This window comes from Vulpes lagopus, chromosome 5 (assembly GCF_018345385.1).
Source record: "Vulpes lagopus strain Blue_001 chromosome 5, ASM1834538v1, whole genome shotgun sequence".
Taxonomy (NCBI): Eukaryota; Metazoa; Chordata; class Mammalia; order Carnivora; family Canidae; genus Vulpes; species Vulpes lagopus.
Window position 1 is genome coordinate 1,895,861 of NC_054828.1, and position 16,772 is coordinate 1,912,632.

The following is a 16,772-nucleotide window of genomic DNA, read 5'->3' on the forward strand; positions in this document are numbered from 1 at the left end:
GAGGGTTGGGCACCCACGGGATGTCACCGGACCTCAGCATGGGGCTCTTGGAGTCACGATGCGATGGCCAGTTCTTACTTCTAGAAATATTCGAAATTGGGCAAAAGCTGGGCCGAGGCAGTGCAGTGGGCAAAATAAGCCTGCTGCCGTATTAATCCAGAGAGCCAAGGCCACTTCCCTACACACTTGGCGGGAGGACTAGACGGTTCCTCTCCTCCAAATGTTGGATGAGCTTGCTTCCTCGTGGTGTGGATGGCCCGGTCATGGGGATGGGGGCAGTGGTCCCCCTGACTCATCCCACAAGGGCCGTGACGACACAAGTGAGATGCGCCCCAGATTCCAACAGACCTGAGAGACACAGCAACACAACAGCGCCCTGGGGCCTTCCCAGATGGCAGGGGGAGCCGGGAAAGGGCGTCGGGTGTGGCATCTTGCTGATGCAGGTGCAGGTGGTGGGAGCACCCCGGATACTCCAGGAGCCACGCAAGGGAGACAGCAACGCTTTACCCTCACAGAGACTCCCTGGTCTGTCGCAAACCCTCCTTTTCCGTTCCCACCACGCCAAGGACCCACGGTGAGGCCAGCAGGGGTGGGGGGCACTCTGACCCCTCCCACGGGTAAGGAGACGGAGGCTAAGCATGCACTGGGACAGTCACCCTATGGGCAGGGGACACAGCCTCATGCGGTACGTGGACACAGTAGCTCCAGGGCACACTCGTCACCCTGCGGGCATGGCAGGTGCACTCACACTGAGCTGAGCACTGTGCTCTGGCTCAGGGGGAGAAGACACCGGAGGGGACGGGCCCCAGAACCCGGCGATGTCACCCAGCCAGCCCTGATGCCACCCAGGCGCCCCGTCACGCAGTCCATCTCGGGTCTAGCAGGGAGGTGACATTTAAAGCAATTTGAGTCGAGACACAAATCCTCCCATTTCAGTTTTAAAGACTCATCTGAAGTAAAAAAGGTGCACCTCGGTCCCCGAGCCGTGAGCAAACACCGCTGGGAAGGGGCTGGCCTGGCTCCCGCTCTGGGTGCTGCCATCGGGGCGGCAGAGCTGGGCTGAGGGCACGGCATGCGGACCCTGCAGCGACAGGTGCAGCGGGACCAGACCGGGGGCGTTGGGGGCAGGCCAGGGCACAGGCGGCAGGGATGCGGCCGACGGGCTTCTGCAGGTGCAGACTGACCCACTTCTGGCTTCCGGGATCGCCCTGTCTACGCGCGGCTGAGAGGACCCGTGTTTATCCTCGTCCTTTCCAAAGAGACACAGCCCTGAGCAATGTCGCTTGGAAGATCATAAGGACTTATTAAACCAACAGAAAAAAAACATGTTTTCGACCACTTTGCCAGTATTTCTGCCCAATAAGCTCATGAAAGTGGATCAGAGGACAGAACAAACTCCAATGGCTCCTCCGGGGGCTCGGGGTCACTGTGAACTGCTCCATCCTAATCAAACGCTCACCGTGGACAAGGCGACTGCCTCATGCTCACGGGATCACAGAAGCCCCGGCTTCCGGCGTGGTGGGTGCGCTCCGGGCCCAGGGACTTGGCGGGGCAGGCCCAGGGCCGGCGTGGCGGGCTGGCCCCCGGGACGGGCAGCCTGGGTCGCTCCCACACGCTGTCCCATCCAGCCCGGTGTTCTTAGAAGGTCCCCTCAGGGCAAGACCGTCCCCTCCCCTGGGATTGCAAGGTCTGGGACCATTCAACGCTTCCGGATCCAGAGCAACCCCCATCAGGATGAGCTGGGGGCCCGGTGTGTGGCCAGCACCCTCGGGTGGGGGGAGCATTCTCTTCCGTTTATGCAGCAAATACTCTGACCTCGCGTCTAAGCAACGGCCACCTGTGCAGGTGAGGATGGCACCACACGCCGGCCCTCCAGGGATTCCCCAGGGGTGCCCATCAGCGGTCTGAGAGCCAGGGGCTATGAATGCTTCGCCCCTGCATCCCGAGCATCCCACGTGGGAGCCAGAAAGGATGGGTTGGGAGGGAACGGCTTTGGGGGAGAGGGGAGAGGGCCCCCGAGGGGCTGGGGGACAGCAGGACACGCCTCCCAGGCTCCCCCGCTTCTCCACTGGGCACGTGCCCTCCCTGTTCAACCGCTTCCCATTTATGTATTTAAATCGACTCAAAGAACAACCGCTTTAAGGAAAATCGGGACTAACATGGCACCATTGCCCTGAAGAGCCCCCCGCACGGAACTGGCCGAAAGTACCCACAGAAATCACGTAGGCTTGGCCCAACCGATTTTTTTGTTTCTGGGCTCCTTTCTGCCGAGAAAATGAAGCATGTTGCAGCTCACGATACCCACCGATGCCACACCGGCCAGAGACGTTTTGTGTTTACCCACGGAATCCATTAAAACGTCTGGCTATTACCGTGGTGATGAATAGCGGTGATTCGGAGAACACAAAATGGATCGCGGACACGGATCAGAGTAATGACTCGGGATTTTTCATTGTTTGTGCGGGAGGAGGAAGGAGCTAGGCGCAGGCACCGAGGTCCCCGGGGTGGGCCCCGCCGTCTGCCCTGCCTCCCTGGGCACTTCTCCTGGAAACCCGATGAAGGCCCCTCGTCCTCGGGAGGACGCCGTAGTCACTGACCGGCTCCTGGGAGGGCAGGTGAGAGGGGCTGGTTTGGGCTGGACTCCGCCCCAGCCTCCGTCCGTCTCCCCTCTTCTCCGGGACGAGCCCTGCACCTTGTGGGCTCCGGCAGACCCGCTGTAAGGGCCACCCCATCGGATTCCACCTGGGCGACGGATGGCAGCCCCTCAGCCCCAGACCTTGCAGCCTGCTGGTCCCCTGGTCCTCACCAGACACACAGCAGGAGGGACAACGAATGCCAAGGACCCTCCCCGGGAGCAGAGGCAGAGCCAAGGAGCAGGGGCTGGGGCCGAGCGTCCAGGAGCTCTGGTCTCATCCCAAGGAACCACTGTCCCTGCTCTGCAGCGGAAGCTCCACGTGGCATCGGCTTCGGGAACAGACTCCAGAAAGCACATCCTCCTGGGCGCCTGCAGGGCGGGGGCAGGGGGGAGCTCAGCCCCAGGCCCCAGGCACATGGATTCTCCAGCCGAAAATCCTGTTTGTCCATTAGAGGCAAATCCATTATCCCCCTTGCTCTCATGCCAAGATGTGTCTCAGCGTTCCACAAGTGGCGCGGGTGTTTGCTAATTCCCTCCGCTGGGACCCACGGCGTCCAAGGTGGGAGCTTCTCGTGCAGCAGCAGCCGCCAGGCCAGGGATTATCCTACCCGGCCCCTTGTGCCCCCTTGAACAGTGAGGAGTTTCCTGGAGCCCCCACGTTGCCTCCCGCACCCCGTCTTCGACCCCTGTGGCCTGCTGGTCTACACCATCCTACCTGGAGACCCGTTTCCCAAGCCCCCACTGGGGCATCCTCACCCGCATCCCCAGTCCCCCAACGGGGGCCGAGCTGAGATGTTGCCCAATGTGCTCTTCAGGTGACTGGATGGACACAGAGCCCCGACCCCCCTCTGCCGTTTCCCCTCTGTCTCTCAGCATCGCGGGGTCCCAGGGCATGTTTCTCCGAGGTTGGCCTGGGGCAAGTCTGCAGGGGAAGCCCCGTCTCCAGGGAGGGGTGTCCTGGGAGGGGAACATGGCAAATGAGCCGCCCCAGAGGGCGGGCAGGCCAGGAAGGTTCTCCACGCACGGGGCCGGGGTCAGCAGGACTCTGCTGGGGCCTGGGCCAGCTGCCTGGCAGGCTGATGGAGACCCCCGGATCCTCGGGGACCCCCGTCTCCCTGTTCCCGAAGGAGACAAGGGAAGACCTGCCACCAGGCAGCTGGCTGTGGCCTCTGGCCAATGAAGCCCCACGCCGCCTCACTCGGAGCCCAGAATCATTTCTCTTTTATTGGTTTTCAGAATGAGCAGCGGAACGGCAGCTGAGACTCAGCTCTGTAATAAACGCTTCTAATTGCTGGGATGGCTCATTCGAGATCAGAGACAAACCCAAGGTTCCCAACGCCTCCAGGAGGCACCACACTGCCGCTCGGCGTCGGGGTAATCCCATCTGCGGGGAGGCTGCAGCCCTGAAGGCCTGGGCCCCTGAAATGGACCAGCAGCGAGCTCCTCTGCGCGGGGGACCCAGAGGCGGGCTGGCCTGGGCCACTGGGGGGACAGCCAGACGGCGAGGGGAAAGCGGGCCTGGGAGCACAGCGCTGGGGGCCGTGACAGACAGGGCGCAGTGTTCCCAGAAGTCCTGGCGCTCGGAGGGAGTCCTGGAGCTGCAGTCCAGTAGCTGTAGACAACGGGAGGAGGACTCTCGGGCACAAACCCCCAGGCACGGCACAGACCCCTTGGCCGCCAGGTCAGCAAGGCCACAGGAGTCCCTAGTGACCCACGGACCAGGGAACCTCTGGCCAAGACGAGGGGCACAAGCACAGTGCACGCAGGCTGGCCACTCTGTGCTGGCTCTGGCCTGCCAGGACACCTCTGGACCTTGCTCCGCGACCAGGGCCGCCACCCTGCCCATTGGGGCTGTGCCACGCTGGCCTCCTTTGGACCTCTGATGGCCTGCGCAGCCCAGGAGGCACCCATGGGCGTCCCCAGGAGTGACCAGGCCGGGAACCCGAGTCCATCCCCGTATGTGCCCCTCCTCACCCTGTGCCCTGCACCACACGGACTGTCACGGGGACCCCTTGCACACCCACCAGGTCCCTCCTCTCCTCTCCAGCCACAGCTCCTCACCTGCGACTCTGTTCCAGCCAGGGTGACCTCCAGCCCTTGGCCCCAGCCAGCCTCCCGGAGGCAGAGCTCACTGCATCCCTCCAAAGCCACCCGACGACCCCAGTGCACTCAGAACGGATGCCCCCGGGGCCCTGTGTCATGGTTGGAGACGACCCGACCTCTGCACTTCTACGACACCGGGATCTCGTGGGAGGGGGCCGCAGGGCAGGCCCTGGGTGGACCTCTCCTGACAGCGTCTAACCACTTCAAGCCAGCGGTCACCTCCCTGGGAAGCGGTGCCCCACCACCCACGTGAGGCAGGCTGGCACCCACTGGCAGGTCCCGGGCCTCCCTCATGGCAACCGCACTGGCCCACACGCGCCGGGCTCACGGGGGAAATGCTGGATCCACCTTGGAGACCCCACCCCTGCAGGGGGCTGTGCAGGGGGCTCCCTGGTTCCTCATCCTGGACGGGGAGCCCTCATTCCCAGCTCGGGGGCGCACAGAGCAGAGGGGCCCTGCACCCCGGGGCGTCCCTCCAGCCTCGGATTTCAGGCTGCGGTCTCCTCTCTCCCCGAAGGGATCCCGGAGGTCCAGGTCCGGGAAGACGCGGGGCGAAGAGTCTTCGTATGTGACCCACCTTTCCGTCTGGGGTTCCACCTGCAGCCCCACGGGGACGCGCCCCGGACAGATGTGCACTCCTGCCCCCTCGGCGGTGGCCACGCGCCCTCGGAGACCACACCTGGGAGCTCTAGGAACTCTAAGCACTGCTCTTCTCCGTGTTTCTCTATTTTTGGAGCTTAAAGTCTTCAGAACCCCTGAACGGATAGTCTACTTTTTCCGGCTTCTCTTAAAAAATCAACTCCACGGTTTTCTGAGACTTCCTCCTGCTACTGGATTAACGAAATCTGTTACACACACGTGGGTGTACATGCACAAACGCATGCGCATCGCAACGTTACGGGTCTGTGTGCTCATATGTGTGATTTTTTTTTACGTATTTTATAGCTGCGTTCTTATAAAAAATCCTATCTATCCTTTCTGCAAGTGCTTCTGATCTTCTCAGCGTCCAACCCCGTGTCCTGAAACGACCATGACTCTTTTGCGCACACATCTGGGGCTCGGGGGTGTGAGCGTGACAGCTCACCCCTGCGTCATGGGCAGCCCGGCCCGGTGGGGGGCAGGTTGGCATGGCAGCCGCGGGGGGCCCCAGGTGGGGCCCGGGAGCCAGATGCCGCCCAGGAGGGTCAGGGCCAAGGTCGGGGTGCACAGCCGGGTCCGTGTGCTCCCCTGCTCCCGCTTCCTGACCTGCCTCGGCTCCCGCGGGCTGCGCACGAGCTTCGCTCCCCACTTCTCCGTGTGGTGCGGCCTCTTTCCCCAGAGCCCCGGCTCCTCCAGCTCGGGGCTGGTGGCCCTTGTTCGCGCTCCTCCAGCCCTGATGCTTTGCTTTCCAGTTGGTGTGTGGCGTGAAGAACCGATGGGCAGCTGGCAGCCTTCCCAGAGGGTCCGCAGGCCCCAAACTGCAGTGACCACGGGTTCCTGCCTTGGACCTGGTGAGTGAGAGGTGATAGGACGCCCCCACCCCCAGATTCACGGCCGCCTGGAACCTCAGAAAGTGACATATTTGGAAATGGAGCCATTTAAGGTCTGATCAATGAAGTTCAGGGGAGGAATCGTTCTCGACTCGGCACGGCCTGGAGGCAACAGCATCATCAGGAGGGAGGTCTGGCTCTCACGGGCTCACGGGTGACACGGGCACACGCGCAGGAGCGTCTGGAGCCCCAGAGGCGGGATGAGGCCGGCCGGACCCTCCTGCAGAGCCTCTGGAGAAGCACAGCCCCGCCACAGCTCGGCTTCCAGTCCCGGGGCCCCAGAACCCAGCAGGCGTGAACGTAAGCCTCTGGGCGTGTGGGCACTTGCTGCGGGGGCTGCGGGGCATGTCTCCAGAAGGAAGCCGGGGCGTCTGACAGCCCCCGGGAGCTGCGGGGCCCATGGCTCAGGACATGCCCTCCATCCCAGTGTCGGCCTCACGGTGTCCAAGGGCCAGGCTGGTTCTCCCCTCAGTGGCTGAGCCCCCCCATGGGTCTGTCTGCTGCGGGGCTGGGCGGAAGGGCCTGGGATCTCCCCCGCAGGCCCCCCAGAGGGTCTGCATCTGACTCCCAAACACCGGAGCACGGGGCTCGGCCCAGCTCATCACCTGAGAGCATCCATGTCCTGTTTTCCCCTTTCTGTGCATCCAGATGGCAAACACGGGAAGCACATATGCTCTGTTCTCTTAACTGGGAGCCTGGAACGAGCGTTTGCTAAGTTTCTACCAGCAGCCCCTGTAAGAATCTCAGCGCTGGTATGTGGGGCTGGGTCCAGGGTCCAGTGCTCGAGGCCTCGTGTGCTCGTCCTGCACGACCACCCAGGTGCATGCCTGCACAAGACCCCTGCTCGTCCACCTGGGTGTGTGCCTACACGAGACCCCTGCTTGTCCGCCTGGGCGTGTGCCTGCACGAGGATCCTTGCGCGAAGACCCCTGCTTGTCCACGGGGGCGTCTGCCTACACGAGGCCCATGCTCGTCCACCTGGGCACATGCCTGCATGAAGATTCTTGCACAAAGACCCTTGCTTGTCCACCTGGACGTGTGCCTGCATGAGACCCCTGCACATCTGCCTGGGCATGTGCCTGCACCAGGACCCTGAATGCAGCTGACTCGAGAGCCAGGAACCTTGTGCCGCAGGTGCTCTTGGAGCAGAGGCCCCGCGTGTCGCTCCCACGGGCTGTCAGGGGGGCCCATCTGGCATAGGCTAGGCCCCCGGGTGATACGTGTGGAATTCAAGAACACGGAGATCTCCCGGTTAACTGAGCCGCCCGGACGGGGCACGTTGTCTTCAGGACGGTGCAGATGGGCAGTGGAAGTGGCAGCGGCCCCCAGCCTGTCCCATGCTCGCTTGCTCGTCCAGGACGTGGGCTTGGCACACAGACGCTCCGGCCTCCGGGAGATGTTAACCGGCAGAGCCTGACATGAGCACCTGAGAACCTAACCCACCGAGGGCTTCTCCGCTGTGTGGACGGTCTCCAGTGAGTGTGAGCCTCCGGCCAGGTAGCGGGCATCCCCACCCAGTGTCGTCCAACAGCCGCCCGGATGTGCGGCCCACCCCTCCGCTGGCTGCACTCCTGGGACACGTGGGCACAGGTGCTCGGGCAGCTGCCGCCGTGTCCCCTCTGGGAGCCTGGTCTTGGGAAGTGCGGTCTGGGGGATGCGAGTTTCCATGAAATCCGAGCTCCTGGACAGAACTAGACAGGCTCCCACTGGACGCTCCTCGCTCCTCACAAGGGGACTGAATTCGAGGATGGCGCAAAACAGCTCCTCAGAAACACGGGGTTCGGTCTGGCTGGTTCACTCTGATGTGGGAGATGGCACAGCTGCTCACGTCGGGCACTGTGCACGTTCCAAGCTGGGGTGGAGTGCTGCGGATCACAGCATCCTGAAGGCCACCAGCACATGCAGCTCGTGGTGTCAGCGGCGACCGTCTGGGGAGATGTGCACCGTGTAGGCTGGGGGACGCCCTGCTCGCTGGGTGGACCCCGACCCCGTGCTGTCAGTGGCCACAGTGCCGCAGTCGCCTGCGGGAGAGCCTGCAGCGTCCCCCGCGTCACCTGCCTGGTGCAGACTGACACCTGCGGGGCCAACACAGCGCGGGAAGCCGAGCCCGGAAAGCCAACACAACGCGGGTGCCAGGTGCTGCCCCAGGGTCGCCCAGGATGGTGGGATCCCCGCGACGCCCTGCGACCTGTGGCAGCCCCCACGTCTCGGCTGGTGACCCTGTGCAGGCGTGTGAGCCTCAGGAACGGGCCCTGACCCTCAGGATGCGGGATGCTCTGATATTTTTACTCGGTTTCTTCCTCCTTGTCTGAAATGCTGATCGTGATCCAGTAATTTCACGACCCACCAGTGGGGTGAAGACCTGCCCTCTGAGAAGCAGCGCTCTCGGAAATACACACGTCAGCACATCCTGGGGTCCCTCCAGGGAGCCGCACAGTCCCCTTATCATAGGTACTTGTGTGGCGCTGAGCGAGGGTCGCCTGTGCCTGCCCCCCGGCGTTAGCGGGCAGGGCCCCTGCAGAGGAGTGGGGCAGGACGCGGCGGGGGCGGGGCGCCACTCCGGACTCCTCTGTGGTCTCTAGGGGACAGGAGCCGCCACGCGGCCAGGCGGTCACAGGCGCTCTTGAAAAACCTCAAGGGGAAACATGAAACCGCGGTGCCAACCGACCAAGTGTCACGGCACCGAGATGCCATCTGGAAAATGGGCCGGTATGCTCCAGCCACGTGGTGTTTGGGTCCAGGGCTCTGGTGACCGTTTACGAAAGCTTCGCAGGCAGGTCACTGCAGGCCAGGCCTGCTGCCAGAGCCCGAGGAGAGTCTGCACACCCCTGGGGAGGCCCCGGCCCGCCAGCACCATCACGCAGCCCCCGACGGGATGCACCAGCCCAGGATCCACCCCACGTGCCCTCCACGGTGCAAGGGCCCCTATGGCGCACCCCTGGGGGGTCCAGGAGCCCCGAGAGCAAGCACTTGTCCCCGACTTGCCCCAGGCGTGGCAGGTGTCCTGCACGTACCCCGACCAGCTGTGGCACACCAGCTGCCCCCAGGGCGGGCACCCCCAGGAATGGGCAGATGGGAGAACGTCTTCAGAGCTGGAAGACATGTGGGCGCGAGCAATCAGACCCGGCTTCTGGGGGGAGGGGAGCAGGGAGAGAGTCCACCTCTGTGGCTGACCACCCACTGGGGTTTTCAGGGCTGTGAGACCAAGGCGCTGGTCCTGAGCTGAGGGCCTGGGAGGCCGCGGGACTGGCCCCCGTCAACTGTGGGTGCGCAAGGAAGGGGGCACACCGACGGACGCTGGTGTAACAGGGCTGCAGGGGGGCTGCAGGGCACAGCGAGCCTATGACCCCGATTCACCCGTGAGGTCAGGAGGGCGCTGCTGGATCACTTCCACTGGGCGAGCGACCTTCAGCACCCTGCTCAGGCCTGGGTGCAGCCCTGACCCCCAGCCATGCCCGGGGCCCTGCCGCAGGTGGGCGGCCTGGAGCCTCCCCGTCACCCGGCAGGTGCTGCATTTGGGGCTGCGCTGGGTGGGGTCTCCACGCGCTGACCTGCAGGCCCCGGGGATGGGGACAGCGGCCCTGACCGTGCAGGCTGTGTGTGTCCCCGGGTCTCTGACGTCTGGGAACGGCACATGGGGGGGCCTAGAGAGCTCAGCCTCCCTGTGATGTCCTGGAGGCAGCAGCCACCTGCGAGCCCCCAGGTTCCCCCAGGGCTGCCAGGCAGGTGGTGGGAACAAAGCCCGCACACCCCCCAGGGTGAGGACAGGGTGGCCAGCTTCCGGGCTGGGAGGCTCCCACACCCCTGCCTCTCGGCCCCCAGTGGCCCAGGTGCCTTGCCTGATGCCCGCAGATGGACACCCATAGCAGAAGGTCCCCCGCAGGGCCTGGGTGCGTCTCCCTGAGGGGCCGTGGCAGCCAGGCCCCTGTGTGCACAGCTGACCCCCACCCTAGGCACCCCTGCAGGGCCCAGCCTGCAGGCAGGGGTGAAGCAGGTGGGTCTCCCTCGGGTCTTCTCCGAGGTCCTGCGAGGAGACTTGGATACACGCGGGGCTTTCCGGATCCTTCTCTAGGAGCCCTGGGCTTCCCTGACTGCATGTTCCCAAGGCACGGAGGTGGGAGTCACAGCCAGGGGTGCACAGCCTACTTCGGTTCTCAGCTCCTACAAGGAAGAGCCAGGGACGGGGTGACGTCGGCCAGAGAGGAGGAGAGGCCACTGCTGGGCGGGGCGCGGTCTGCGGGGCCAGTCCTGTGCCCCACACCGTTGCTGCTGTGCCCGGAGGAAATACCTTTGGAAGAGGGACCTCAGACAGTGGGCCCAGGACTCTTTCCCGTCCTTCCCTCTGGCCCCCTGGGGACCAGGTGGGTCCTGGCTCCTGGAACGGAGGGCGCACCATGTGCCCCTCAGCGGGATCTGGGGGCGATGGGGGTGCCCTCGGGGGTGTTCGGGGTCACTGTTCTGAACGGCCATGACGCGGTGCCCAGGACAGGGGCGACCTGGACGACCTCCGCCCCTCTCCAGCCCCTGCTCCTTACAGAGGCATCACCTGCCCCAAGAGGCATCCTAACCCGTCCTCCTGCCCGGAGTCGTGGGCACGCCATCCGCCCCAGACACAAGACGATGTTACCAACCACCTTCTGTGTGGGCTAAAGCCCCGAGGGCGGGTCTGTGCGTCCCTGGGCCCACAGGGGACCGCCTGACGGGGCGGGGGCAGCCCAGGGACAGACAGATCCAGCCCCAGGCACGAAGCGGCTACGGAGGGTAGGCGGCGAGGCCGGCGGCTTCCCCGTACAAGGTAGCCAGGTGCTGCGTCCCTGTCATCCTCGCCGGCGTGGGGTTCACCTCCCCCCACCCTGCCAGGACCCGGCGCCCGAGGCCAACCCACCCTCTCCGTGTGGTGGGGCCAGCAGGGCCGCGTACGCACCGTGGTGGTCTTTATCCGGCCGCCGGGCTGTGTGCACGTCCAGCCGGACCGGTTGATCAGCAGGTCACAGCCCTCGCCCTCCAGACATGGGAGCATGTCACACCACTGCTTCGTCTTGATGATGCGAGCTGTGGAGAGAAGAGAGCGGTCAGCCGCTGCTCACCGGGCGCCCGGGCAGACACGGGGGACAGCAGGTGCGGCAGGCAGCACCCAGTGTCCTCGGGGGTGGCCCCTCAGGTCCAGCTCTGCGCCAGCCCATCAGTAAGTGGCACAGGGGGTGCTGAGGACAGTCTCCTCTCCGACGGAAAGCCCTAGAAGCAGGGGCTGCATCCAGAAGCGAGTGAGGACTGTGACCCTCCCTCAAGGACCTCCAGAGGACAACCGGCTGGTCGTCGAACTGGGACCTCACGGTCCTATGGTTGACTGGCTGCATGTCTGTAAACGCAGGACCGATACAGGGAGGGGGCGCTGCAGCGACGGAGCCTGGGCAGGCAGATCGGACGCCCACCCAGGCCGGACGCCAGGTCAGCTCAAGGCTGAGTCGTCAGCATGCTGCCCACTGCCAAACATGGCATCCTCCCCAGCTCTGGGAGGATGCACAAAACCCGGGGTTTTCCAGGAAACGAGGAGTCAGGTCCTGCGAGGACAGATGCGTCTCAGTGCATGTGCCCAGTGCTCACTGCGTGGACCGTCCCCTCAGGGGTGGTGGTAAAAGGCGAGCGGGCCGGGGAGAGAGCCCACCGGGCCACCGCGTAAGTCTTGGGGCCATTCCTCCCCAGGCTGTGCCACGGACGGGACTGTGCCCCCGGAGTCACACGGAGAAACCCTAATGCAACGTGGGGGTCCTCGGAGATGGTGCTTTTACAGAAGTAACTCAGTTTAAGAGAAATCACCAGGTTGGGGTCACGATCCCATAGGATTAGTGCCCTCATGGGAGGAGCCTCCAGGGCTCCCTCTCTCCCTTGGTGCTGAGTGCGAGGACGCAGCCAGACAGCCAGGGGAGGCCGCCCCAAAGCCCCAGCCCCCAGGGCTGAGAAGCCGAGTGTCGGGTGCTGAGGCCGCCCGGCCCGGCCCGTGGTGTTGTCAGTGCAGCCTGGCAGGCTGTGACCCGGGGGAGACCTGCCACGCAGACTCAGCCGGCTGGGAAGGTGCGTGGAGACACCGCAAACGAGCACCCGCGTGGTTCCCCAGGGTGCGGCCGGGATGCACCAGGTTCCGCTCACGGCTTCCCGGGCACGGTGGACCCCTCGGTGACAAGCGGGGGGCGGGTGGGAGCCCCTCCCAGGACCCCCTGCGCAGGCGCTCGGCGCCTGTGCCTGCACGTCCCCAGGGCCTCCCCTCCGCTGCTCATCATTCCTGCCGGAGCCCGAGCACCGTCGCCATCCCCGAGGCACTGTTTTGTAAGAGTAAAAGGCCCGAAAGCCTTGCTGGACATCAGCGAACGTGGCCCTTAGCGGATCGAAGCACACGCATGGCCAGGCCCCGGGACGCCGCGAGCCGGGAGGGCTCTGGTGGATCAGGGGGCATCCAAGGGATCCGCATCGGGTGCTCCCCGCCCACCCCCAAGCCTCGCCCAGGGGAACACCGTCAGCATAGCCTGTGGCACAAGGAGGCCGGGGACGCGCCGTCCCACCCGAGCCACCAGGATCGGGAGCAAGGAGACGTGCCTCCTGGAGCCAGAGAGCAATGGGGCTGTGGAGGCCTGAGGGCCGAGGCCCTGCACACTGGGGCCAGGCTCATCCAGACAGGGCTGCCCAGACGGTGTTGGGGGGTCCTGGCCCCGGCTGCGCGGCCTGGCCTGCAGGACACGCGGTGACGCAGTCACACCCTGATGCCAGCAGGGGAGGCAGTGAGCCAGGCCTGGGTTGGCCCCTGTAGGCATAGGAGGGTCTGGGTCCGTGACGCTCATCCCCATGCTCGGTCCCCCCGGGGTCCATGGTGCTTACCCCCACCCCCTGCTCGGTCCCCCTGGGGTCAGTGGGGCTTATCTGCCCCCCCGCCCGCCGTGCTCAGTCATCCCTGGGGTCCGCTGCTCTCACGCCCCCCCGCCGTGCCCAGTCTCCCCCGGGGTCCACTGTGCTCACCCCTCCACACCATGCTTGGTCCCCCCAGGGTCGGCGGTGCTCTCCCCCATGCTTGGTTCCCGCCCCCGGGGTCCGTGGTGTTTACCCCAGTGCTCAGTCCCCCCAGGGGTCGGTGGCACTCACTCCCCATGCTCCGTGGCGCTTACCCTGCCCCCCATGCTCCGTGCCCCCAGAGTCGGTGGTGCTCACTCCCCATGCTCGGTCCCCCGGGGTCTGTGGCGCTTACCCCCCACCCCCACTATGCTCAGTCTCCCCAGGGTCGGTGAGGCTCACACCTGTGCTCAGTCCCTCCAGGGTCAGTGGTGTTCCCCCCCTTCACGTGCTTGGTCCCTCTGGGGTCGGGCATCCCCCCCCCGCCCCATGCTCAGTCCCCCCAAAGAAGCACAGTACAGGGGTGGAGGAGAAGGTGCAGGTGGGAGCACCCGCACGGGGCTGGACAGGTGAGCACACAGACATGCAGCCCTCATGGTCATGGTCAGGCCACCCACGGTCAGGGGGTGGGGACAGACGCTGGGGGTCCCCAACCATCTGTGCCTCCTGAGGACCAGGGGATGCTCCTGTCTGTGGCCCCAGCAGCCTCCGTCTCCCTTGTCAGGTCCTTGGCCGAGGCCCCCTCGTCCCACGTGCCACCCTCGGCTCCACCCTCGGCTCCACCCTCGGCTCCATGGGGGCCTGTTTGCCTCTCAAAGCCATGTGGGGCCTTCGAGCCCTCTCCATTCCTCCCTGACCATCCCGCCCTCAGCTCTAAGAGCCAGGGGGCGCGGGAGGGAGGGCACATGTGGCCCCGTAAGGCCGGCGTGACCCGCACGGGGTCAGCGGTCAGGAAGGAGAGGGGAGGCAGGACGGGAGCCTGTGGCGGGGGACGCCCGCGTCCCGCCCCGGCAGCCACGGCATCCGACCGCACACATCCTCACCTGCATGCGCACATACACACCCCATCATATGTGTGAACACAGGCACACACGCCTGCACAGACCTCGAGTGTGCACACGCACACACACGCGGAGTCAGACCCCCCCCCCCAGCAGCGTGGCGGCCTGGGCGTGCCGAGTGCCAGCCCTGCTGGGGGCACCACGGGGCCACCGCCGAGCACACACGCCCTTTGTCTGCCGCTGGGCTTAGCTCACCCTGCCCGAGCCCACTTCCTGCTGGAGGCGGTCGGAGGCGCAGCGCTGGCCACCACATCCCAGGGACAAAGGGACCTTTCATGCCACACGTCATTGCTTCGGTGACGCAGAGGCAGCTCCAGCGCCGCGGAGGGCACCCACCCTCCAGGAGCAGACCGTGCACAGGGGGACGCGCGACGGAGGCGGACTGCTGGCCTCTGGGGGCGTGGTGCAGCCCGTCGTGTGCTCTGCCATGGGAGGCTCCGGGCCCAGAGGACATCAGGGGTCATCACCCAGGCCCAGAGGGAGGGTGGTGCGGGCGGCCGGGGACTGGCGGCTGGAATGGGGCAGCTCCCCTAACCCCGAGCCTGACGGTGCTGCTCGGCCTTGGGGTGGCCCCACCACCCCTGTGTCCCCAGAGAGGCCACTGGGCACCCGTACTCGCTCCTGCACTCACCAGCCGGGTCTTGCTCATGAACACGCTTGCACGTCCACACGCGCAGCCGTGGCGTGGGCTCTGTGCACCTGCTGCTGGCCAGGCCCGGTGGGAGCTCACCTTGATGCCCCAGCCTGGTGTGGGGGGCACTGAGGGCCCCTGCTCTTGCCCTGCACAGTGGCTTGGAGACAAAACGCGCACAGCGGTCCTGCCATCCCTCCCCCACTTTCCACCGGGCCACCCTCGGTAACGCGGCCTGAGACCCAGGGCTGAGCAGCTCTCCTCGGGCCGACCCCAGGGAGACTGAGCCCACGGGGTCCACTGGCTGGCGTCGGGGCCCCGTGACGGTCTCTCCCGCGAGAGTCCCAGACTTTAGACGCCTGGCGAGGTCACGTGCCTCCCCAGCTGCTCCTGTCTCATCAGGATGACGACTATCACGGAAGCTCGGTGGCTTCTTCCAAGGCCTTTTCTAGACAGTGAGAGACCTGCCCCACCGGGAACCAGCTTGGCCATTCTTTCCCGGGTGGGCACCCCACACCAGTGAGCAGGGCTCTGCAGTGTTGGCACAGGGAGGGGGGTGAGCGCCAGGGCACCCCGAGTCACACATGGGGCCGTGGGGCACAGTGCCCGGGGCCACACGCCCCATGCACACACAGCTTGCTCCCTGCCCGCTCCAGAGGAAAGAGCGTGGCAGGACACCCGCGGTGCTCTGACCCCGTCGCTGTCGTGACGGGACCGTGCCTGTTGGAGGCAGAGCTGGATGGCACAGCAAGGCCAACTCGCCTGGTGCGTGAGCAGCTCAGGAGAGGGACCGGGCGGCCTCCGGGTGGCCTGGGGGGAAGGTGAGACTGCAGTGACCCGGCAGGTACACCTCCGCGGGAGCCCCGCGCTACAGCTGTTTCTTCCCCAAACATCTGCCTCGTAAAATGAATGCTGCAAATTTAAATTTTATTGGTTTTGCAGTTTTGTTTGTGTTTAATTTGTAAATGGTCTCAGTTTATTCCAGTTTATAGTCTGGTGAGGGCTCCCAGCTTGGCATTTGCTCATGTTCCTGCAACATCATAATAAAAACGATTTAGGTCAATAGTGAGGGGCCCAAGGAAGTAGGTTTCCCTTAAAAGGAGTTTTCAAATGATGTAAGCGTGAGGAACACAGTTGCCCGCCCGGGGCAAGCTGGTCAGAGAAGGAGGCAGAGCCGGTGCCCGAAACTGTCCGGCGAGGGGCTGCCCGGGGCGAGCCCTGGCCACACGCGGGGGCTGCAGAAGTGAGCCCAGGAGGAGCCTGCGCTACCCACACCTCTGCCCCAGGTAAAGGGGCCTCGCTGTCCTGGGACGGTGTCCTCTGGGGTCTCCCCGCTGTGGCCCGGAGCCGGAGCCACATGGACCGTGGGGTAGCCTGCTTCCCGCCATCCCTCTAGTCCCTCCGGGGGGGGGGGAGCATCTCCCCTGGGGTTCTAGTAGATTCCACATTTATTTTACTCATTTGGGCAACAACGTGCTAAGTTGCTGGCAGCGTCATGTGGTAATTAGATCTGGCCCCAAACTCGATTAAGGATTGATCGATCCCTGCCCGCAGCTGGGCCCACCACTCCACGGGGCCTGGTCAGCCACCTCCTCCTCCTTCATCCCAATTGACCTGCAAAGGGCAGGGCGGACGCGGGCATGAACTGATGATGCCACACGGCAGCACCAGGTGGAGCCTGGAGGAGGCTCAGTCCTGATTCTCTCTTTCCAGAGCACATTCCAGAAGCCTCAAAGGCCCAGGAGTCTGGCTGCAAAGTCTTCTCTGGTATTTTATCCCTATTCTCGGCAGCTCTAGCTTCCTTAGGCTCAAGGCCTTCTCAACACCACCACTATCACCACCACCATCCCCACCATCATGACCCCCACCATCAGCACCATTATCATCATATCAGCATCACCACCACGACATCATCATCACTATCACCATCACCA

At 64.8% G+C, this 16,772-nt stretch overlaps 1 protein-coding gene across 2 annotated transcripts in view; it reads right to left on the reverse strand.

The window, feature by feature from the left end:
* TAFA5 (TAFA chemokine like family member 5) overlaps positions 1–16,772 on the reverse strand; it is a 151,132-nt gene that overhangs the window by 15,128 nt on the left and 119,232 nt on the right. For both annotated transcript variants that reach the window (XM_041756827.1, XM_041756828.1), the window contains exon 3: positions 11,192–11,319. In XM_041756827.1, the coding sequence (XP_041612761.1) occupies positions 11,192–11,319 (128 nt within the window). The remainder of the gene's footprint in view (positions 1–11,191; positions 11,320–16,772) is intronic.